This window comes from Helianthus annuus, chromosome 5, assembly GCF_002127325.2.
Source record: "Helianthus annuus cultivar XRQ/B chromosome 5, HanXRQr2.0-SUNRISE, whole genome shotgun sequence".
Lineage (NCBI taxonomy): Eukaryota > Viridiplantae > Streptophyta > Magnoliopsida > Asterales > Asteraceae > Helianthus > Helianthus annuus.
This window is the reverse complement of record NC_035437.2, coordinates 92,930,886-92,954,351: the sequence shown is the minus strand read 5'-3', so window position 1 is coordinate 92,954,351 and position 23,466 is coordinate 92,930,886. Positions and strand designations below refer to the sequence as shown.

General features: G+C 42.2%; 1 protein-coding gene and 1 non-coding gene across 2 annotated transcripts; one reads left to right on the top strand and one right to left on the bottom strand.

Moving 5' to 3' along the window:
- Window positions 1–262: 262 nt before the first annotated feature.
- On the bottom strand, window positions 263–2,980 carry LOC110943218 (extensin-like). The gene is made up of 2 exons (XM_022184970.1): window positions 2,051–2,980; window positions 263–892 (listed from the first exon to the last, which is right to left on the bottom strand). Exons 1-2 carry the CDS (start codon window positions 2,978–2,980, stop codon window positions 263–265), a joined length of 1,560 nt encoding a protein of 519 aa, XP_022040662.1.
- Window positions 2,981–20,297: 17,317 nt separating this feature from the next.
- LOC118492694 lies at window positions 20,298–20,404 on the top strand. Its single transcript, XR_004894696.1, has one exon. It is a non-coding gene; the product is annotated as a small nucleolar RNA R71 (small nucleolar RNA).
- Window positions 20,405–23,466: the final 3,062 nt, after the last annotated feature.

Here is a 23,466-nt window from a genome sequence, read left to right as displayed (position 1 = left end):
CCTTTTCCCTTCTTGTTCGATTGGGAGGACTGATCATCCTCTCTTTTCCTCTTTCCTTCATCTGTAGTCTTCTTCGCCCTACTCCTCACAGTATCCAAAGTGAGGGATAAAGATAGATCCACAGCGGATCTATAGGTGGTTGGCTTTGAAGCCTTAACATTTCCCTTAATTTCAGGGGCCAGACCACCAATAAAACGCGCAATGCGCTTGGGCTCAGGTGTGACTAGATACGGTACAAGTCTCGACATGGAATTGAAACTAGTCACATAGGACCTAAGTCAAGATCCTTCATCACAAGGGTGAGGAAATCAGTTTCTACACGCTCGACTTCATGTTGAGGACAATAAGCATCCTTAACCAGATCAACAAATTTCTCCCACGAAAGATTATACAGATGAACTTTCCCGGTGGACTGTACTAACGCTTTCCACCATGTAAGGGCATCGCCCTTAAAAGATTGGGAGACAAACATGACCACATTCTCTTTAGCACAACCGCTAATATCTATCACCGTTTCCATCTCATCTAACCACTTCATACAGTCTATCGCCCCTTTTTCTCCTGTAAAGTCTCTTGGCTTACAGGAAACAAAATATTTGTAGGTACAACCCTTGGCGTGCCTAAGGGTAGGCTCAGGAACAACCTGCTTCTTGGGTACACTACCCTGGTTAGACGAGTGCAGGGACTCACTTTTCCTGTGAGTATGTGGTTGAGAATGGGTTTTTGAAAGAGTTTGAGACCGAACAACACTCGGCTCCTTAAACTTTGCCTCTACCGCTTGAGAAACTGCAGCGGTGATTAAAGCTTGCAGTTCAGCACCAGTAATATTGATTCTGGTGTTGCCCTCTGCTGGATGACTGTTTGCTTCGTCTGAGCCAGCCATTTCTGGATGCTATAATATAGACAATAATAATAATTTAAAATTACATATAGATTCATCACATTGATGATCCAATGGTCATGGTATAATTAAACCATTTAGACCACTTCAAATCATAACTAAAAGTTAATAGAATGCATTATTCTTTAAATTATTGGGCAGGGGAAGGATAGAAATTTCACAACTGCCAATGTCGTAAAAGACATTTTTATTCATTATTAAACTCGTCTCAAGAGACATCTAAATAGCTTAAAAAGCTTGTCACGAGGACGAGTTAAGATCTATCTAACGATCTCTAAGACCAGTGACCTTTTAAGGGTTGAACAAAGTTCATCGCCTTTTTGACAAGAAGTTTATACATTGTGCTTTCATTGCCATTTTTACACCTTTGCTTTAAAAGCATGCATCTCAAATGGATGTCTAGGTGTATACATCATATTGATGTTTACTAGCCATGATTCGCATTGATCATTTTAGCTTTATGTGACTTGGAGAAATCCAAGTACCTTTTGGAAGCTTGTGTGGTTTCTCGTACCGCACAGCTAGGAATGTTAACATGTTTTCAGATGTTAACAGAGATTTGCTATCTTAAAAAGGTTGTACCATCATAGCCAGTTAATACTTTGGCTAGGTTATACCTCTAAGAGTTTCTTTGGCAGATCAATTATAAATTGAAAAGAGATAACATAGTGTAATAAAATACACAATTAAAACCAAAGTTAAAACTTCATTACGATGGAAACAAATACAAATGCCCTAAACGGGACTTAGGAAAAGACAAACTACCCGCGCAGGGGTATACAGAAAGAAAAATAAGTCCACGCAGGGACTTGATACAGAAATCAAACAAATGTCCTCGCAGGGACACAATTACAACAAACAAGAAAACAAAACAACCCTCTACTTCTTCTTCCCTTTGATAAGGTTCGCAAGACCTTTCATGAAGCTATTATGCCTTTCTTTGTTCTTCTTAGTCTTATGCTCGACCTTATCTAGCCTCTCCAGAATTTCCTGAGTTTGTTACTGTTGCTGAAGCTGCTGGGGAGGAGGTAGCTGGTATGGAGGGTACTGGTAACCCTGCATCGGATATCCAGCTGGATGCATAGAAGGGTAAGTAGAAGGATAGAGTTGATGATACTACGCAGCCGTGAGGTATGGGTCCTGAGATACATAGTCCGAGGGGTACCCTGATGGGTTCTCATAAGGATTGTACCCGGAAGGATCTGGGTACGTCGGGATTGGGTTATCAAAACCCACAGGCGGCTGAGGTGGCGCATAAGAAGCTTGCGGAGGATTAGCCTCCGGTGCCGCGTTTGAGGGTCCACCCAACTGGGGGTCCTCTGGGATAGGGGGATAGGAACTCGAACCACGAGGAGAACTGAAACGGGGTCCTCCTCTTACAGACATGCGTGCGTTCCTCCTTCGCCTCGGAGGTTCGGGAGGTGGCTGCGGTGGCTCCTCTACCGGGAGTGGTGGTGGTGAGACAGCTTGAAGTTGAGGATCTTCCAAAGGTGGTTGGGCTGGAGAGCTATAGTAAGATGGTGTAAAGAACCAGTCATAGGTACCCATCCTCTCCTGGAATGAGTCGGGCCCACGGTAAGGGGATCCCTGAAATGGAGACCCACTAGATATGCTGATAGGGTGGCTCGGGGTTCCTGTTTGCATCTCCGGGTCGGGGTGATCATCCATTTCCATTTCCTGAGAGAAATGGTCCTCAGGGCCCAATGGTTTGTATCCAAGAAAATCATTAACATAGTAGGCTGGGTTAAACTGTCCCGAAGAGTAAGGGGAGTCAGAGTGGTGAAATGAATGGGATTGCAAAGAGTGGTGTGAATGGTAAGACTCAAGCGAATGGTGAGATTGATCAGAATGGTGAGGGTGTTCGGGCTCATTTGGAGCAAATGGTCCGAAAGACGGACGAAAAGATGGCAAAGAGCTTAGCGAGATCGAGTGTCTTGTCGGCTCGTAAGGTTGACCCCACATATCGTGAGAGTCGGAGGAGGATAGAGACGCTGATGGAGTGCGTCTGTGTGATGGTCCAGCTGACGACGGTCCTCCACGCATGGGACCCTTGCCTCGTCCTCTTACTCTTGGAGGCATGATGGTGAGTTTCCTGTTGAAACAAGAAAACAAAAATAAAACAAAACATAATAACAGCAAAGGAAAAGTAAAGATGCATCCTAGGTCATTTGCCTAGACTCGAGAGTCTAAGGAATGTGCTTATTGTGTCATTGAGATTAAACACAAAAGGTTAGTGTTTAATTCACTCAATGTTGGCTCTGATACCATCCTGTCACACCCCAATATTCCACGTGTTACCGGTGGGCCCGGCGGGGAGTATCGTGACGTAGTTGATATCATCATTGTCAACACACACAATAATATAGCATAGCTGAAGGCTGGGTAAATAAACTATTACAAACCATACTGTCTGTCGATGTTCGAGTACATGAATAATATAGACTGGAATGTAATAAGATCCACACGCGGATCATAAAGTACAAAGAAACATAAACTACAGACTCCGGGTATCTATGGGATTTGCAAGATCCTCTACAACACCCTACAGCTCCAGCCTATTTCGATAAGTACCTGTCAATTCAATCTTTAAGAAAATACGTCAGTATACACTGGTAAATACAATTTAACTGACTCGTTTTGAAAACATTTAAGAAAATTGATTTAGATGCACATGGCACAAATCCTTTATAACTTGGGACAATCTTTATTAAGATCCTTTATACAGTTTTACATGTTTGTCATACATGAGGGGCCGGTAAAGAAGCCGGACATGATTAATAGACTCACCACTTTAAAACCCACAAAGGAGTTATCCCCAACATGTGGGTTATTTAGCATTTGCATCTATCGGGTGTATGCCTACACCCCGTGCATAGGTCGTGGCCATTTTCAAATGAAATGAGCCGAGGATATCCAGGACACGGTCGTATTAACCCCCAATGCTTATGTTATAAAAAAAAACAGACTGAAACGGGTTATGCGGATTTATTAAATCACAATCCGACAAAATAATCCCATACCCGACCAAGCGGTATTAATATACCGTATCCCAAGCCCGTATAGGGAAAATAAGTTAAAAGTATTTACCTGGTGGTAGCAGTAATATTCCTAGGATTCTTGAAAGGAACTTTTTACCGGAAGCTATTAATCTGTATAGAAGGTTTAATTTATCTATTAGGATGCTAACGGGTCTTTTACTTAAGTCAAGGACTTAGACCGGCTAGCTAGAAAGAAACCTTACGGACCTAACCGATAGATTAAACGGAGACCGGAATAGGATGTGATTTAGACCCGACAAGCTTGGATACTTGTATAATATGGGTAAACTAAACACATTCTGGAAAATGAGGTTTTAATGACAAAGTTAAGCCCGTTTCGGCTATTTTACGTAAACTAGTCACATAAGCCGATCCGAACGCGTAAATGCGTAACGGGTAACCGAATGAACTATAAACAGGTCTTAATCGTTATTATGCTCAAAATATGTTAATATATCAGTAGCATATTAACATTTATGCCCAAAAAGCAATTTAAACCAAAATAAGTCCCAAAAGGGCATTTTGGTAATTTTGATGCTCATAAAAGAGTTTATTTATAAAACTTAGTTTCAGGTCTGATTAGATTAGTAAAAACATGTATTTTAATGAGTTATATCAGTAAGATACTTAATATATGAAAAATATACCATTTATAACCAATTATGCACCGTAGGGGCATTTTGGTAATTTTACCTAGGCTTTTAAAGGCTAAAATAGGTTTCTGAGTTTAAAACTTTAGCTTACTGTAATATTATGTAAATTATCTTAAAACATCAGTAGGTTATGAGTTTTATATGACAAATATAGTTTTGACCCATACTAGGTGCTAAAAATGCTTAAAATGCGATTTAAAGGGCTATTATGGTAATAATAGGAAATCTAAGATTTTGGTCAGTTTATAAAGTTCAAAATATTACATTTATCATATGGAATCAGTAGCAAAAAAGTTTGGCACTAAAATGTTAGGTAAAACTCATTTTATGGATGAAAAGGGTAAAACCGGTAATTACCGAAATTAGGCTATAATCCTATGTTATGCTCAGCCTAAAAATAATTAAAAATCTTCAAAAATCACAAAATATTATTTAACATCAGTAGGTAAAAAGTTTGGTGTTAAAAAAAATCGTGTTTAGATAGGCCTTATGCTAATTACGCCTTTTAATTACTAAAAAGTCCCTTAATTACGCTATTGAGCATAACTCCCAATCTAGACCTCAAACTGATGTCAAATTTTCGGGACATGTCTAAATATCAGTAGCAAAGGTTTTAGTTCGTTCACATTGCTTAAAATCTCGGTTTTATGTAAAAAGGGCGTTTTAGGCATTAATGAGCATAATTACAATCAAGAGCATGAATTACAAAAGATTAGGCACCATTCAATATAACTTCAGAGGGTTATACTACAATGTAATATGGTCCTAATAGAAGCTTAAAACATTGAAGAATTAAGCTTGAACGGGTCAGAACTGAAAGTCAAAGCAAAAGTCAAGCTTTTGCGACTTTCGGTTATAATCTGCCCTTAGACGATTAATTATCGGATTAGGACTGATAAAACATGTTTAGATAGTCATTACCAAGTTATTAGAATGTTGAAATTTAATTTAGAACCTCTGGTTTATTAATAAAAATCATTTTTGTCATTTCTGTTCAGTTTGACTTTTTGTCAAACTACTTTGACCCGACATTTAATCAGTTAAACGAGATAATTAGGTGACAACCTTTCAGGGGTTAATCACCTATACTAATGTGGTTTCATAACCCCTTTCAATTTGATCAGTGGTTAAGCCACATGTAATTAAAATGAAAGTCAAACTAATTAAACACTAAGTTTGACTTTTAAGTAATTAAGCTAAATTAAACAACTAAACAAGTAATTAGGAGCTTACTAATGGTCCTAGCAATCTTTTCTACACTTGTAATCCACTTGTTACTGCTGAGAGCAGCAGAGCAAGTCCCACAAGAGAAGTGTTTGTAAATGTGCTTATGAACACAAAAGGAGGTGCACTTATATAACAATTCTCATGGATTTAGATCATCTCCAGGTAGATTTGGGGGCCCTAGGATCACTCCAGATGTCCTAGCATGTTTTATAAACCGACATAAGGCTTCAGGGGTCGTTACAAACGAAGTAAGGCGGTGGAACAGCCTTAAGCCGCACCTGGCAACAACATTTTGATCTGGGCATGCTGAGGCGGGCCGCCTAAGACTTATGGGTGTCTTACGCGGGCCGCGTGAACCTGTTAAACCGGGAAAACGAGTTTAAAAGTTGGCAACTTCAGTCCCTGAACGTTTAAACCCCTATTTAACTTCATTTTGGCAATCAAGGCCCTTGTAGTTAATTTCTTGAGGCCCGAGGAGGTATAAACAAACTTCGTTAGGCTCGGGTTTGTTAAATTCCTTCATAAATGCAAGTTTCATCAAGTTGACGCTTTTAACCCAAAGTTTAGAAAACATGCTTAACGATCTCGGAATCACGTGAAATTTTTACCACATATTCTCGGGAGTATATTTGAATATTACGAAGCCTCGGTTTTGTTAAAAGGCCATTCAGAGGTCAGAATTGACATATTGACACTTTTAACCCTTGTAATTTATAATTTTCCGATTATTTTCACAAACGGCTTCGTATACCCAATCAATCACCCATTTAAGAATATTGTCTTCACGTGTGGTCATTCAGAGGCCCAAGTTTGGCATGTTGACACTTTTAGTCCTTTCTTTTGCACATTTTCACTTGTTGTCAACTTTAGTCCCTTAAATTCAATCTTTCGCATAACCGGAGTTTAGGACACGTGTTTATGTATAGTTGGACACGTTTTTACGTGGTGTTACACATATCCCGGAACTTATTGTGTTTAGGGCTTTCTTTGTGCTTGTGTGGAAATCTCCTTTTTTCACCTTTGACCGGAGGGACACCGACGTCTCTTGTCTGAGGGACATTCCTACCAGTTCAAAAGAAAAGGATTGGAAAAAGAAATTTTTCTATATTGACGCCTCCGTGATCCCCGACGAAATGTACTGGAGAGAAAAGGGGCCAAAAGACAAAGTTAAAGGCGATGGTCCTTCTGAGGATGCATATATTTCGAACGCTCTATATACCAAGTTGTGCGGCCTCCCTTTCGAGTGTACAATAATCCCAGAAGGGGCCCTGGTGATGGCAGGTATGAGTTTATTGTGGCGTGACATCAGGCAGGTGCCTTCCTTTCAGAGGGATGATGCAGGTATACTTATTTATCTTTGGTCATTTATGCTGCCGATTTAGAAATGATGTATGTATACTTCATAGGGGAATGGAGCATGTTTCATTTTGTTGACCCTCCGCGGCACCTTGCATTGAGGGCCGCGGACCGCGTTCTTGATGAAGGGGAGTTAGGCGTGTTGGGGATGCACCTGGATCAATTTGTGTTACCCGCTGTACCAGCGGACCCTTCTGCATATTTCTCCCCTGCCCTCTGTCCCGAGTGCCGGTGTTCCCGCTTTAGAAAAGAGGCCTACCCGGATAAAGCTTACTGGGAGGAAGTACATGGCGGCCGGTGCGGCCGCATCTTCCATTGGTGGGACAGCGCTTTCTGGAGGAGATGCTCTTGCGACCGCCGTTATGACGAGTCCTGTTCACGCATCGAAAAAGCGGAAAACATTTGTTGCTCCTACTTTGAGCTCGTTTCAGGCTGTGCAGGCTGCTTATGCCTTGCCGCTATGTACGTATTGATCGTTTCTAAACGTTATTATAAGTTATGAACTTCATGTTACTGAACCTTGCCGCTATATATTCAGGTACCTCTAGCGAGACTCAAACAGAGAATGTTATACCAACCCCTGTATCATCTGTGGGGGTGATGCTTTCCAGTTCCGGTACTGGCAACACTACAGAGCCCATACCTCGGACCAGCGTTACTGCTGCCATTAGCTGTGCCATGCCGCCGCCGACACTTACCGCATCTGTGACTGTTACGGCCAATCCCGTTTCCACACTACGGACTTCTAGCATTGATCCGTTCATGTTTGACTCACCCCTGAGCATTCTTTCTGCTGCCGATAGGGGGGCACCCGCCGTATCCACTACGCAATAGGCGACCAGTGTTGGGGGTACTTCTGCCAGTGATGCTGGAGGGTCAAGTAGTGGTATTACTAATGACGGTGCCCATCTGATTGATGACTTGTTTCTGCCCACCGTTAGCTGGGATCCCAATGCCCGGGATAAACGCTACCAACCCCAATGGAAAATCGCCGAGTCTTCTAGGCTAATTTTTCCCCCAGTGATTCAATACTGGGTTGAGCGGGCTTACCCCCCAGCTGAGGTGGCATATGTTGAAGGTTTGAACAACAAAAATCTGATGAATTCCACTATGGCCGATTCCGTGAGTCAACCCCGGAGGTTAGCGGAGATCCGGCGCAGGTGGATGCATGATAACACCCTGCTCCACCAGGCGCGGTCTACTATCCAAGAGCTGACAGATGATAAGTACCGTTTGGAGAGTCAACTTCAGGCCGCTGGGTTGAGGGAAGCTAGGTTTCTGTTGGAGAAAAACAAAGCCGATGAGGATTTGAAGAGAGTGACCGCCCACCTTGCTGAGGAACGAATAATGTGGGCCCGCGATATAGCGGAGAAAGACCGGGTCCTGGCTCAAGCTAAGAGTGTGCAGGAAGAATTGGAGCGTAAGGCCATAGCTGAAGCTCAAAAGGTGAGATCCGAGCTATCTTCTCAATAGGAAAAGTTCCAAGTTGACACTGATTTTGTGTCCCAGGTGCAAAAGCGATACCAGGGATTGACTGCTGAGGTTAAAGCCTCCCATGCCAAATCACGGTTGCTACAAGCGGAGCTGGAGGAGTGAGAGGAGAAACTTAAAGAACTTCAAAACCATTGCGATTCTCTTGTTTCCCAGAACAACACGCTTGCCACGTCCTTTGCTGCCCGACTGAAGGAGGTGGAAAATGCCTTAGAACAGTCAAATGCTAAGGTGGACGACCTGACTAGCCAGCTAGCGGCTCTACGGGGCGATAGGAATTGGTTAATATGTAATGGCTTGGTGGGGGCGTTCGAGTATCTCCGTCAATCGCCCCCCTTTACGGCCCTGATAGATCGCCTCTCCGCCGCTGCGTACCAGTCTGGTCATCATGATGGCGTTTACAAGGGTTACATGGAGTGCCAGCAACTGGACAAAATAACTCCAGACTTTCACGCGGCAAAGGGTAAATTTCAAATTGACATGTCAAACGCCCTCGAAGCAGCATACACTGAGCCATTGTCTTCTTATGAGGACTTAATGGATAAAATGAACGAAGATGGTATAGAATCGCTGCGCTTGCTGCTGGACCCCACGGAGGAGTCTGAGGAGGAGTAAAAAAATTGTTTATTTTGCTTGACATGTACTGTATTTCCTTTTAACTTTTGTTAATGACACTGTTTTACTTGGGTTTGGTGAAAATATCTGTGTGATTTGACAGACGTTTTAATGCTAATGTCATGATTTCTGAGGCCGCCGTTTGTCTGAAATGTTGGCTATGTGACGTGTAATGATTATTTTTCATTAATGCCTCTAATGTCATCACTGCCAAAACTGTTTAGCTTTTTACCCTTCTATAAATTGGGCTTGCTTTTCCTGATTTGGTAGTTGTACAGGATGGATCGAAAAAGGTATAGACAGAGGCTTTCCGATATCTTCCGGGTTTTGGATGCTGCTGACGGCTTGCTTCAGTTGTAGCATCCGGTAACGAGATCAATGCTTCGTAAGAGAAGGCCACTTCCTAACGCCGTTGCAACCCAGGCGAATGGAGCCTGCAAAAGCGTTGTTTATGAAGATCCTCAACTAATGGATTCTGGTGTTGTATCTCTGTCAGCTGATGTTTTGACAGAGCTTATCCCAGTTGATCATGTCCAACGTTGCCGCTTAACATACGAGCGTCGTCGCGGTGGTTGTTCAAAAAAGAATCTGGTGGATGATTTGGGAATGGTAGCTCCGTTAGTGGTTGGGGAATCAATCGGCGGCTTGACCGTTGATCCTCCTACATTGGTTAGTGGTGGTGCGGTGCTGCATACCCCTGCAGAGGTGATGGCGACCGGTTTCCACCAGTAGTTGTTAGAACATGTCCTTTTTGGTTCCCATGTGTTGGTTTGTTAACAACAGGGACAAGTACTTGGTTTGTTTAAGATGTGCATGTGTTATTAAAAATGCCTATCTTTTGTAGCGGTTAGCGTATCTATTACCAAGATACCCGCTGTCAGCGCTGTATACTTTGATCCCATGACCTTTGTATATGAAAATATTTCGTGTTTAAAGGTGCTTTTTGTGGTTTACTGTTATGTGCAGTTATAATGCGATGGTAATCTATATTGTTAAATAATTACGAAAACCAAAAGTAAATAACTTTTATTAATTTCGAATGAAACGAAAATGACACCGTCATGGGTGGATTACATTTGTTCCCTAAAAAAAAGGTCTGCTCTTGCTGTTAGGAGCAAGGCATTACAAATAACATTTCCTTAACTGAGCTACGTTCCAACTGCGCGGCATGGTGGTACCGTCGAGTCTGGATAAGCGATAGGCCCCTTTGCCCAGGTCTTCTTGAATGACGTAAGGGCCTTCCCAGTTGGGTCCCAGCTTGCCTAGGGGTTCTGCCCCACTTGCTTCATTGTCGCGCATTACGTAATCGCCCTTTTTGAAAGTGTGCTTTACCACGCGTTTGTTATAGTACCTTTCCAATGTCTTCTTGTATTTTGGTTCGCTGATTGCGGCTGCTTCGTGCCTTTCCTCAAGTAGGTCTGGCCTTCCCTTAGAAGCTTATCATTGTCATCGCTTGTGGCTAGGCGGCGTAGTGAAGGCAATCCCGCTTCTGCGGGTATCATTGCTTCCGCGCCATAGGTTAGGCTGAACGGGGTTTCATTATTGCTTGTCTTAGGCATTGTCCGATGTCCCCAGAGGACGTTTGGCAATTCCTCTACCCAGGAGCTTCCCTCATAACCTAATCTTCGCTTTATACCATCTAGCAGGCTTTGGTTCGCTCGCTCCACCTGGCCGTTTCCTTGGGGGTGCGCTACTGATGTGAAGATCTGCTGTATTTGAAGGTCGGCACACCATTCTTGAAAAATCCTGTCAGTAAACTGTGTTCCATTGTCACTCACCAGATACAACAATAGTCCAAAACGGCATACTATATGTTCCCAAAGGAACTTCTCGGCGTTGTCAGCGGTGATTTTAGCTAAAGGTTTTGCTTCCACCCATTTGGTAAAGTAATCGATCGCCACAATCAAATATCTTAGCTTGGCGGGGGCTGGCGGAAAAGGTCCTACGATATCCACCACCGCCCATTTTTGAAAAGGCCATGCCGCTGTAACCGGTATTAAGTTGTTCTTGGGCCTGAGTGTTTGGGGGGCAAATTTTTGGCAACTGCGGCATTTCCGTAGTTCCGTTACGGCGTCTTCGTGCATCCCGGCCAATAGTACCCAGCGTTATGGATTTTGGCCACTACTGCTCGAGGTCCGGCGTGAATACCGCATGAACCTGAATGAATCTCACTGATCAGGTACTTTGCTTCTGTTGGGGACACGCATCGTAGAAGCGGCCCTAAATATGACTTTCTGTACAGGACGCCATTGTTGAATTCATATTGCAATGCCTTTGTTTGTACCTTATGTGCTTCGCCCCTGGCGGAAGGTAACTCCCCATTGATAAGGAACTTGAATACCGGGGTGTACCAGCACGGTTCTTCCGTTGTGATGGCGGAGACACTCCGTGGTTCGATTGATGGTGCCTGTAGCGTCTCTACTTTAACCTCTTTTTCCATGCCTGAGGTTGCGAGTTTGCTGAGAGCATCTGCTATCTGGTTTTTGCTTCTGTGGACGTGGTTGAGCGTGGCGTTATCAAAGGAAGCCATGAGCTCCTTCGTTTTTGCCAGGTACCTTGCCATTGATTCATCTTTAGCCTCGTAGGTTTCGTTTACTTGATTGTTGACCAATAAAGAATCCACATATGCATCAACCCTTGTGGCTCCCATGGACTGGGCCATCCTTAAACCAGCAAGCAGCGCCTCGTACTCTGCTTCGTTGTTGGAACAATCGAAATCGAAACGTAAAGCATATATCAACCTTATCTCATCTGGGCTTATTAACATTAAACCTGCTCCGGATCCTTTTCCACTTGATGACCCGTCGGTGTATAATTTCCAAGGTTGCCGGGCGGTACTGGATTCCGGGATGTCCCGGATGACAGGGTCCACTATGGTTTCTCCTTCGGGAATTTCGGCTAGGAAATCGGCGATTACTTGCCCTTTGACTGCTGTTCGTTTTTGGTATTCGATATCCAAAGTGCCTAGTTCGATTGCCCATTTGGCCAGTCTACCAGAGATCTCTGGCTTGTGCAGAATTTGTTGTAGCGGGTAGTTGGTCAAGACCTGTACGCTATGTTCTTGAAAATATCTTCTTAATCGCCGAGTGGCGTGTACAAGTGCTAGGACCAGCTTTTCCAGAGTTGGATATCGCGCCTCGGGCCCAGCCAGTACTCGGCTGATGTAATATATTGGCGTCTGCTTCCCATCTCTTTCTACCATAAGCACAGCGCTTACCGCGTTATGGGCTGCTGCCAGATACATTTTAAGCATTTCATTAGGTCTTGGTGCCGTCAGCATGGGTAGTCTTTCTATGAAACGTTTCATGTCTTGCAAGGCTTCTTCCGCTTCGTTGGTCCATTTGAAATTCTTCTTGTTGAGGCAATCTTTCAACGTCTTAATGAATGGCAAAGATTTCTCAGCATGTCTTGCTAAGAATCTGTTGATCGCCACCAGCCGACCATTTAAAGCCTGGGCTTCTTTCAACGTTCTTGGGGAAGGCATACGCGTTATGGCGGCCACCTTTTCTGGGTTAGCTATAAAACCATCCCGGGTGACGACTACTCCCAGAAACTTCCCTTCTTCCACCCCGAAAGAGCATTTTTTGGGGTTGAGTTTGATGTTGTACTCTCTAAGCTTTTGGAAAGTTTCCTCGATGTCTTCTAGCATTTGCTTTTCTTCCCTGCTTTTGATTACGAGATCATCGACGTACACCTCCAAATTTCTGCCAATTTGTGTTTCGAAAACTTTGTCCATGAGTCTCTGATAGGTATCCCCGGCGTTTCGTAAACCGAAAGGCATCTTTGTGTAACAAAAGATGCCCACGTCGGTGTGAAACGCTGTTTTTTCTTCATCTTCCTTGGACATCTTAATCTGATGATACCCTTTGTAAGCGTCTAGGAAACACTTATACCTGTAAGGTACCAGAGAGTCGACCTTGAAATTGATTTCAGGTAGTGGGTATGTGTTTTTAGGGCATGCTTTATTTAAATCTTTGAAATCAATGCACATTCGTCACGTTCCGTCTGGCTTTTTTACCATCACTGGGTTGGATACCCACGTATGGTATTGTGTTTCTCTAAGGATTCTAGCTTCCACCAATTTTCGTACTTCTTTGACAACCGCTGCCTTCCGATCTGGAGCCATACTGAGTTTACCCTGTGCGACCGGCTTAACGCCTGGGAGCGTTGCTAGCTTATGCTCCGCCTTATCGCGGGGGATTCCTGTCATGTCAGAATGTTCAAAAGCAAAAATATCGACATTTCTTTTCAGCAGTTGCTTCAAGTTATTTTTAATCTCAGGAGAGAGGCTATCTCCGATTGTGACCGTTTGATCTGGATGGCGTGTGCTTAATACCCACCTCTCTGGCCCAATGGCTCCGGTGGGCCCTTGGCGACATCTTTTGGTGTTTAACACCTCTCCAATCTTGTCACGGAATACTGTTGCAATACCCCGCAGGGTGGGGAACTTCATGAATCCTCGTGCCGTAGAGACTATTGCGTCTAATTTTCCCAGAGTGAACCTTCCGATGATTACGTTGTGGTATGACTCAGCGCGCACCACAAGGAAAGTCAGGAGTATGGTTCTTTCTCTGGGTTCTTGCTCGAATGTAACTGGGAAGGTAATCTGATCAATTGGGTCCACCTTTTTCCCCTGTAAAACCCTTGATAAGGGCGTGTACCGACTCGAACATCTTCCTGTCTTCGGGCTGCATTCTATTGAAACAATGTTCATAAATGATATCTTCTGAACTTCCGGTGTCCACCAGGATTCTTCTCATGCGGTAGTCCACGACTGCGGCGGATATGATTAGCGCGTCCATAGTGAGATGTAGATCTTCCATACGAGGTTCGATAGTCATGGTTGCCAACATCCAGGGTTCGAGCGTGGAGAAACTCCTCTTTGCCCCTTTTCCCCTGTCGGCGTGTACCATGTTAAGTTCTCGCGGTCTTTTTCCCGCCGCTTTATCATTCTCTTCCTTAACGGCGGGTGGACCCTGCTTGATGTCTCTCACTAAATGTGCCAATTTGCCCGCTTTTACGAAATATTCGATTTGTTTTTTTAACTGGAAGCAATCGTTCGTGTCGTGGCCGCTTCCCTTATGATATTCACAATATTTGCTGGTGTCTTTGTTAGGATTGTCTTTCAGCGGCTTGGGAGGGTTAAACTTGAGGTTCTCTGAGGCAAGGATCTCTGCTGGTGTCTTGCTCAGGTTGGGGTAGTCGGATCGAGGTTTTGAAAACTCATTCCTTGGATAGGTGCTTCGGTGTTTCTCATACCGCGCATCCGTTTTGTCACCCCTTTGGTATCGGTCTCCTCTACCCCTGCCTTTTGACCTCGTTGTTCCATGTCTTCCTGGTTTTTCAGAGCCTCCTTTTTCCTGTTAGCCGCATGACTGGCGGCTACTGCCTTTTCTTGGATAACATAAACTTTAGCTATCCGAAGTATCTCATCGATGGTTGGGGGCACGCCATCCCTTCCGTGAAGTGTTCTCAATAATTCATCGTCGTTGACTCCTTGTAAGAAAGCTCCACATGCCAGGTCGTTTGTCATGCCCGGGATTGCCAGGCTTTCTTTGTTGAATCTAACAATGAAATTTTCCACCGTTTCATTGTCTCGCCGGCGGATATGGAGGAGCTCGTTCCTATCCTTTGTGTGTCTGCGCTGCTGGCTGAAATGCAGGATGAATTTGGATTCTAGATCTTCAAAACTGTCTATTTCGCCAGTGGGTAAACTGTCCCACCAGACCCGGGCCGCGCCTACTAATGTTTGGACAAACATTTTGCACCAGATGGGCATGGGCTAGCAGGCTACTTCTCCGACGCTTTTGAATAAGTTGAGATGATCATCCGGGTCACCCAAACCATCGTACTTGCCTACCGTCTGGGCATCTTTGGCTTTTCTTTGATAGGGGCTTCCGCTATCCTTCGAGTGAATTCGGACTTGAAGATGGCGTCTACTGGCTTATATGGTCTTGTAAGTTCGTCGTTGATGTGCGTGAAGTGTGTTATATTTTAGATGTATATTTTAAGCCCTTTTTACACTTTTAGCCAAGTTTTAAATTTATAAAACACGATATTTACTAACACTAAACACACATATGGGCAAGTGCACCCATCGTGGACATAGTATAGTGTTGGTAAGATACCGAGGTCGTCCAAGGACACAAGAGCTTTTAGTACCGGTTTATCCTCAACGTCTAACCAAATCAAAATGTTAGAAAAGATTTTTAAACTAAGAAAATAAAACTAACTAAATGCTGAAAAATAAAAATAAAAATAAAAACAGATAGACAAGATGAATCACTTGGATCCGACTCGTGTATTAGTATAACCTTTGATTATTTTCGCACTTTTGCACTTGTTTAAGAGATTATCTTAGTTATTGTAGTAGGCCCCTCTTTTGAAGGCGACGTTACCCTCAACCCAGTAGTTTGAGTCAACAAGGATACAATCCTAAAGGGTCGGATTATTGAAAGATAATGAATTAAGTTATTAATGCAAATTATGGTAGGCCCCTCTTTTGGAGGTGACGTTACCCTCGACTAAGTAGTCTGAGTCAGCAGGGATACAGTCCTAAATAGTCGGGTTATAGTATTAATAGTAGTTAACTTATGAGGGGGTCAAAGAGTTTGGATCCCCGCCATCCAATACCTATAGGTATTGAAGGAGATCCAACTAAATTTGACCCAGGTCCCTTGCAGGACCTCTAAACGCTGAACAAGGGCAAGACCCTTACCAAACCGTTCCCTTAACCCCCGACCAGGTAGCCAACATACCTCCATATAGACCGTGGAGATATGAATGGTGAAAATCTTTTATTTTATATAGACAGTAAAATAATGCCAAGACACCACGGACAAACGATAAGGAAGAATCACCTTCAACATAAGCAACTAGTTACTAAAGTCATTAATACAAAACTAAATAAAAACTGCAAAAGATTAAAAATAAAAAGTATTATACTAAACACTTGTCTTCACCAAGTGATGTAAGAGACTTAGGCAAACATGGCCTTGATTGTCAAGAACTCTTACGATCAATCTTGGATCCCGAGATGACTCACACACCCTATGATGGACAATGGATGATGGTGGTGGATGATGGTGTTGTGATGGTGGTGGGTGGTGGATGAAGTGTGAGAGAGGTGGTGTGCCAAGGGATGAGTTGCAATGAAACCAAGCACTCCTATTTATAGGCTGAACAGAAGCCTGGGCACGGCCCCGTGTCCGCTGCACACGGCCCCGTGCCCGTCTGACAATCTCTCTCCTCATTAATTGTAATTCGCAATTACAATTAATGCGCCTGCAGTACTTTCGCCACGCCCCCGTGTTCACTGGGCATGGCCCCGGGGTGGGCAATAGAAGCTTCTATAGGTTTGTCTTATTTGCTGCTTCTTCTGCCTTCTCTGTTTTGCTTGGGAGGATGCTGTCGAGGGGTCGGGCAATCCACTTATGTTCCATTTCTTGTATTTATGTTAGATTTAGCTGTCTTTTTGCTTCTTTTATTAATTTGAGCTCATTTAATCCTGAAAATACAAAAGGAAGACAAAAACACTCTTTTTCCAACATTAGTACTTAAAAAGGGTTAGTTTTATGCCTTATTTGATGTAATTTATATGTTGCATTTTACACACATCAAATATCCCCACACTTGAATTTTTGCTTGTCCTCAAGCAAAACTCTCTAATATGTGGCTTACACTCCCAAATGGAATGGGTAGAAGAGAAGGTTTTGGCTTGTCATAGAGTGTCGGGAATCCAAGATCCTTATTGGGTTTTATTTTTATTTATTTACAATCCTATTCGTTATGATTTATTTAGAACGTTTCATAAGAGAGATTACTTATTTGGAAATAGCATGCCTTTTTTAAAATTCCGTTTATATACAAGTTCACATACCTCACGGGGGAAATCACTCACACTCGGCCGAAGGTGTATTTTTTTAGTGAATCACTCGAGAGCGGCATGGAACTTATTCCTACCATAGGCTTGCCAAGCAATCAATCCTCCTCCTTTTTAACTTTTTACCTTTGTAAATATCAAGAGGACTTTTTGGGTAAAGGCTTGGGCTAAAGGTGGGTAGTTGGGTTAGTGGTTAGTAAAGGGCGAAAAATGTAAAAAGCGTCGGTTTTCGTAAAACATTTTGTTTTAGTGACTTTTTATTCTTAATGAAGTATTTCTTCAAACAAGCTTTTTAGGAGCTTTTTTTGTTTATTTCTAACTTCATTGTAAAATTCTCTCTTTTTTTTTTCAGTCACACGAAAACCGAGCTTGTTACTAAAATAAAAGGGTAAAAATAAAAAGGGTTTTTGGTGGGTAAAAAGGGTTTTGGGTTAAGAAATGAAAAGGTTTAGGCTCAAAGGGGTTAACTAGGGGGAGTTTTTGGGTAGGTGAAAAGAAAAATAAAAATAATGGTTTTGAAAGAAAAAGGGTTAGTCCTAATGCCTCCATCATTTACTTACTTGGGTTTAAGTTGGAAAGGACCGGGAATGAATTGTCGTGGCAAGTTCTAGAGTCGTAAGAACCAAGCGGCTATTCACACAAGAAACGAAAAATGAGCATTTAGCGTAAAGATGTATATTTGTATGCTCAATAAAGGCTCAAAACTCACTTTTGTGGGAATGGGTTTTTCTATGTGATCAAGTATATATAATTGAATTTTAACTAAGCTTGTCATGTCGTTTCATAATTTTCTTATGTTGGTTCTTTTTATCATGACGCTATCGGTTGTAAATTTGTAAAAATATAACCTTGTTAGTCTTAGAATTCCCAACTTAAACTTTAAACAAGTAAAAAAATGAATTTTTTTTTAAAATTTGGGGTGATTAGCGGTTCCAATAGAGTTTTGTGTAAGGCTTGTTATTAGGACTTGCAAAATTCAAGGTTTTAGCATCCCCCTACACTTAAATTACACATTGTCCTCAATGTGTCTCAAAAATAAATTTTTAGGTTGATTAAATGTGTAACATGGTGTTAAAAGCAAAAATTTATGTTTCTGGCAGTCTAGACACGACCCCGTGGGGACCGGGCACGGCCCCGTGTTCAGGTGCCAGTAACGATAATTAAAGAAAAGAAACAGAAGCCTGGACACGGGGGCGTGTCTGGTGAACACGGCCCATGTCCAGTTACCTGAACTGGGCATTTTCCTGCAGGGTGTTCAGCACGGGGCCGTGTGGGCTGGGCACGGCCCGTGCTGAACCTACTGTAGTGGAGAAATTGATGTCGGATGGCCTTGTTCTTGTGCATGGGGCCATGTTTCTCGTTTCCCTTATCATCCTTTACCACCATGAGTGTGTTTTATTCCTGCAAATTAAAACTAAAAGACTAAACTAAGGATAGTTCCGCGGAATGCCTCCATGGTGCGCCACGTTTATAAGGGTCCTTGGCTAGACCCAAGGTGAGGTTATATAGTTTCTGAGTAGGATGTTTTCCATCCCATGTTGCACCGTCGGAGAGCAGCATCCAAACTCAAATCAATAACCTTCATGTAGTTGACCGGGTCATCGTCCTCTATTCTCTTCCCAACCTCGAACTTTACTTCCTCATACCCGTACCTAAAGGTGAGCGTTCCGTCATTCATGTCTACCAATGCCTGTGCGGTGGCGAGAAATGGTCTCCCTAGTATGATGGGGACTTCGGTGTCTTCTTCCATATCAAGTATGACAAAGTCGGTCGGGTAGACAAATTTGTTTACCTTGACTAGGAGATTTTCGATGACACCTTGCGGGAATTTGACGGATCCATCAGCAAGTTGTATGCTCATCTTTGTAGGACTTGTTGTTCCTAGGCCGAGTCTTTTGAACATTGATGAGGGCATGAGGTTAATGCTAGCCCCAAGGTCGGCTAGTGCATTACGAACAGGCGAGTCCCCGATCGAGCAAGGAATCGTGAAGCTTCCGGGATCGATTTTCTTTTAGGGGAGTTTGTTGAGTACGAGGGCAGAGCATTCTTCGCCTAAGTTAACTAATTGCAAAGTTTCAATTTTCCTTTTATGAGTGAGGAAGTCCCTCATGAACTTAGAATATTTGGGCATTTGGGTTAGGACATCAATAAAAGGAATGTTGACATGCAATTGTTTTAGTAGACTTTCGAATTTTGCGAATTGCTCATTGGTCTTTTGACGAATTAACCTACCGGGGTACGGAACCCGAGGAGCCTTGGTAGGCTCTGGTGATGGAGGGGAACCCTTCTCTTGTAGAGGCGGCGGTATAGTCTCCTCGGTAGGCGGTGGCACCTCCGTAGGACCCACGGTGCGGTTTCGTAATGTGATGAGATGAACTTGCGCTTTTGGGTTTGTTTCGGTATTGCTTGGTAATGCGCCTTGTGGTCTCTCGGAAAAATTTTGGGCTAGTTGACTTATTTGTTTTTCTATGTTTTGAATACTAGCTTGTTGATTTCTAAAATTTGATTCTAATTGTAGAAACCTTTCCGAGTTTTTCTTTTCAGTGTCGGAGATGAGGCGAGATATAGTATCTTCAAGCCTTTCTCGTCCACCTTGTTGTTGAGGGAAATTTTGTGACTCATTTCTTGGTTGTTGAAAGTTTGTTCGTTGGTTTTGTTGGTTACTACTATTGCCGGGTTCTCTCCAACCAAGGTTAGGGTGATTTCGCCATCCTTGGTTGTAGGTGCCCGTTGGAGGACCCGACGGCCTAGGTCTATTATCGATGTAGCTTACCAACTCTTGTTGATCGTCTGTTTCTTTCATACAACTCCAATTTTCATGTGGCCCACCACACCCTTCACAAGCCATAACCGAGACTGTTTTTGTCATTTCCAACTTTTTTATTTTCGAAGAAAGGGCCTCGATTTGGGCTTATAAAGAAGTGCTTTCATCAACCTTATGGGCGCCCGGGGCAATAGATTTATTGCCTCGGGGAGTGTGCCACTGAAAATTGGTTTGAGCAATTTCCTCAATTTGATTATATATTTCATGCGGGCGGCGATTACCTAAAAGTCCCCCGGAGCTAGAGTCAAGTGTCTGCCTTGTGTGTGGCAACAACCCATTATAGAAAGTGGATACTTGTTGCCATATCGCAAGGCCGTGATGTGGACACTTTCGCAATAACTCCTTGAACCTTTCCCAAGTTTCATATAAGGATTCCCCGTCCTCTTGTGAATATGTATTAATTTCAGTCATTAATTTAGCCATTTTAGCGGGAGGGAAATACTTATATAAAAATTTTTGGCCTAGTTCATCCCAGGTGTTTACCGATCCAGCTGGGAGGGCGTTAAGCCAAGCTTTTGCTCGGTTTTTTAGTGAAAAAGGAAACATTCGGAGGCGGATGGCGTCATTTGATGCTCCATTGATCCGAAAAGTATCACATATTTCTAAGAAATTAGTAATATGTAGATGAGGATCCTCGTCCGCAAGCCCATGAAAGGTTGCGGAGTTTTGAAGCATTTGTATCAAATGCGGCCGAAGTTCGAAGTTATTGGCTTCAACATTCGGTGCATTGATAGCGGCGCCGAGATTACCTGTAACACCTCGAAAAATTTCGTCCAATAATGCATTGACACGTGTCATAGACCTTGATCATGAGAAAACATACTTTAGAGGGACTAAAGTTGACAAAAAGTGAAAACTATGGAATATAAGGGTCCGAAGTGCAACATTGGATGAATAGACTCTACAATAACCCTACATGGTGTTTATAACCCTAAACGGATAGATCATGGATCATACGAAGCGGAAAATGCACGAAAGTGAGGAATTACAAACTACAGGGGCTAAAAGTGTCAACATGTTGAATTTATACCTCTGAGTGATCTATTGGCAGCCCCGAAGCTTTGTAATGATAGAATATACTCACTAGAATATGTGGTAAAAATTTCATGAAGTTTCGTTATCGTATGAGAAAGTTATGGCCAAAACCGTACTCGAAGGGTTAAAAGCGTCAACGTCGAATTTCATGACTTTTCGGGTGAGCGCAAAGTTAACCGAGGACTTTACCATGTTGGTATAAGTCCCAAGGTACTTAAAAACCAAGTTTGAAAGTCTAATGAGCAAATTAGGTGGCAAAAACCTCGTATGCAAAGACCAGGGACCAAACTGCAACATTTAAACAAGTTTTGTGGATCAGAAGGAGCCAGGCGGCCCGCCTGGCACTCTTAAGCGGGCCGCGTGACCTGCCCAGCGACAGAAAACCCACATGTGCCAGTTGCAGGTCCGTTTTGTGAGTTGATGACAGCTTTCTCCACCTCCCAAACCCTCCAATCAACACTCATGCATGCTAGGACACCTGTGGGCTTCTCACAACATCTGAAACACCTTATATTCAGATCAAAATCATCACAAATAGGGTCTTGAGTTAGTAACCAAGAACACTTGAACTTTCAAAAATTCACAAGAGCTATTCTGGAGCTTTCTGGTCGACAAGGCTGCTTCATAGTGATCTCTAAGCTTCATTAGGACTCTTGTAAGCATTCATAACCTTCTCTAATTCGTTCTAGCTTAGATTATTAGCCGAAAGTTAATCCGTCGTAACTTTAGTTTGACTTTTTGATTAAATGAAAATGGCTCAGTCATTTCTCGAATTGAAAGTACCTACAAGTTGGTATTTATGTGGGAAACAAACCCTCAAAAGGGTATTTTCTGATTCCCACTCTAAGCATGATTATTGTCGAGTCAAAGTCATTCTTAAAAAGTCAACAGAACTTGTTTTTGCAAAATCTAGCATAAATAGTAATGTAGATTACATGCAATCAGTTTGATCATCAAAATAACTTTGTAACGAATGTAAGAATATGTTTTATCATGATCAACTCGACAATTTTTAATATAAACCCGGATTGGAACCGAAAGTCTTACAAAATGACTTTTTCTTTGACTCTTGATTCGGATCCGTGCATGCATTTTGAGATCTGCCTTAGAGCTTATTTTGGACCATTTTTATATATGTACAACTCTCTGAGATTTTAAGACTTGGTTCAACACTTGTCCGATTCATATGCATGTTACCGGTTTATGCTTAAATATGACTACTTTGCCCTTTTTGCTATAAAACGCGATTTTTGAAAAAGTGAAAGAGTAGAAACTTTTATTACTGATTTATAAACTTGCACCAAAAATTTGATATCAGTTTGAGGTCCAGATTAAGAGTTATGCCCGATATCGTAATTTGAGAGCTTTATGTTAAATAAACGGCATAATTAACATATAACCTATTTAAGCCTACTTTTTGATATCAAACTTTTTACCCACTGATGTTATATAATATTTTGGGATTTTTGAAGATTTTTATTTAATTTTTGGCTGATCGTATCATAGGTCTCTAAGTTTAATTCGGTTAATACCGGTTTTGACCTTTTTGGCCATAAAATGAGTTTTATAGATCTTTTTGACCCCAAACCTTTTTCTAATGATTTTATTTGTTAAATAAATTATTTTGAGCATTCTGGAAATATAAAAATATCAGCCTTCTTTTGAAAACCCGGAAACGGCTCTAAATCGCCTTTTTGAGCGTTTTAACGCCTAGTATGTACTATAACCATGTTAAGCGTATAAGGGTTATACCTACTGATGTATTTAGCATATTTTTATATAATAACAGTAAGTATAAGCTTTTGAACTCAGGTTTCCAGCTTTGACCGTTTTAGCCCTTGTGAAATTACCGAAATACCCCAAAGGTGCATAGTTCGATTTTAAATGATAAGTTTTGTATATGGGTCATACCCTACTGTTATAATATGCCAAATTAAGTATATTTACTGTATAAATCAGACCTGTAACTCAGATTTCCAATTTAACTCTTTTATAATCTTTTAAATGACCAAAATGCCCTTATGAGGTGTAAATTGAGTTTATTTCCGTATGGGGAAAAATAGAAGTTATCTTACTGATATTATAACATATTTAAAGCATATTATCTCAGGGAACTTGCATATGACTCTTATGGTTACCCGTAACGCTCTTTTAGCGTTCAGTTCGGTTTATGTAACTAGTTTGCATAAATTGACCGAAACGGGTCAAACATTATCATTTTTGTCTCAAAATCCAGAATGTATTTAGTATACCCATATTATACAAGTATTCAAACTTGTCGGGTCTAAATCACATTCTATCCGGTCTTCGCTTAATCGTGCGCTTGAACCGTATCGTCCTTAAAACTAACCGGTCAGGCTTAGGCTTAAATAAAAGACCCGTTAGGAATCTAATAGGTTATTATAAACCTTTGTTCCCGAATAGGAGGCCCAGTAAAAGCTACC

Excerpts from the sequence above, each read along its gene's own strand:
- LOC110943218 (XM_022184970.1), bottom strand. The coding sequence starts at position 2,980 with ATGCCTCCAAGAGTAAGAGGACGAGGCAAGGGTCCCATGCGTGGAGGA. Across the intron at positions 893-2,050 it reads CAGGGTACCCCTCGGACTAT|CATCCAGAAATGGCTGGCTC; the intron begins GTATCTCAGGAC and ends TCTATATTATAG.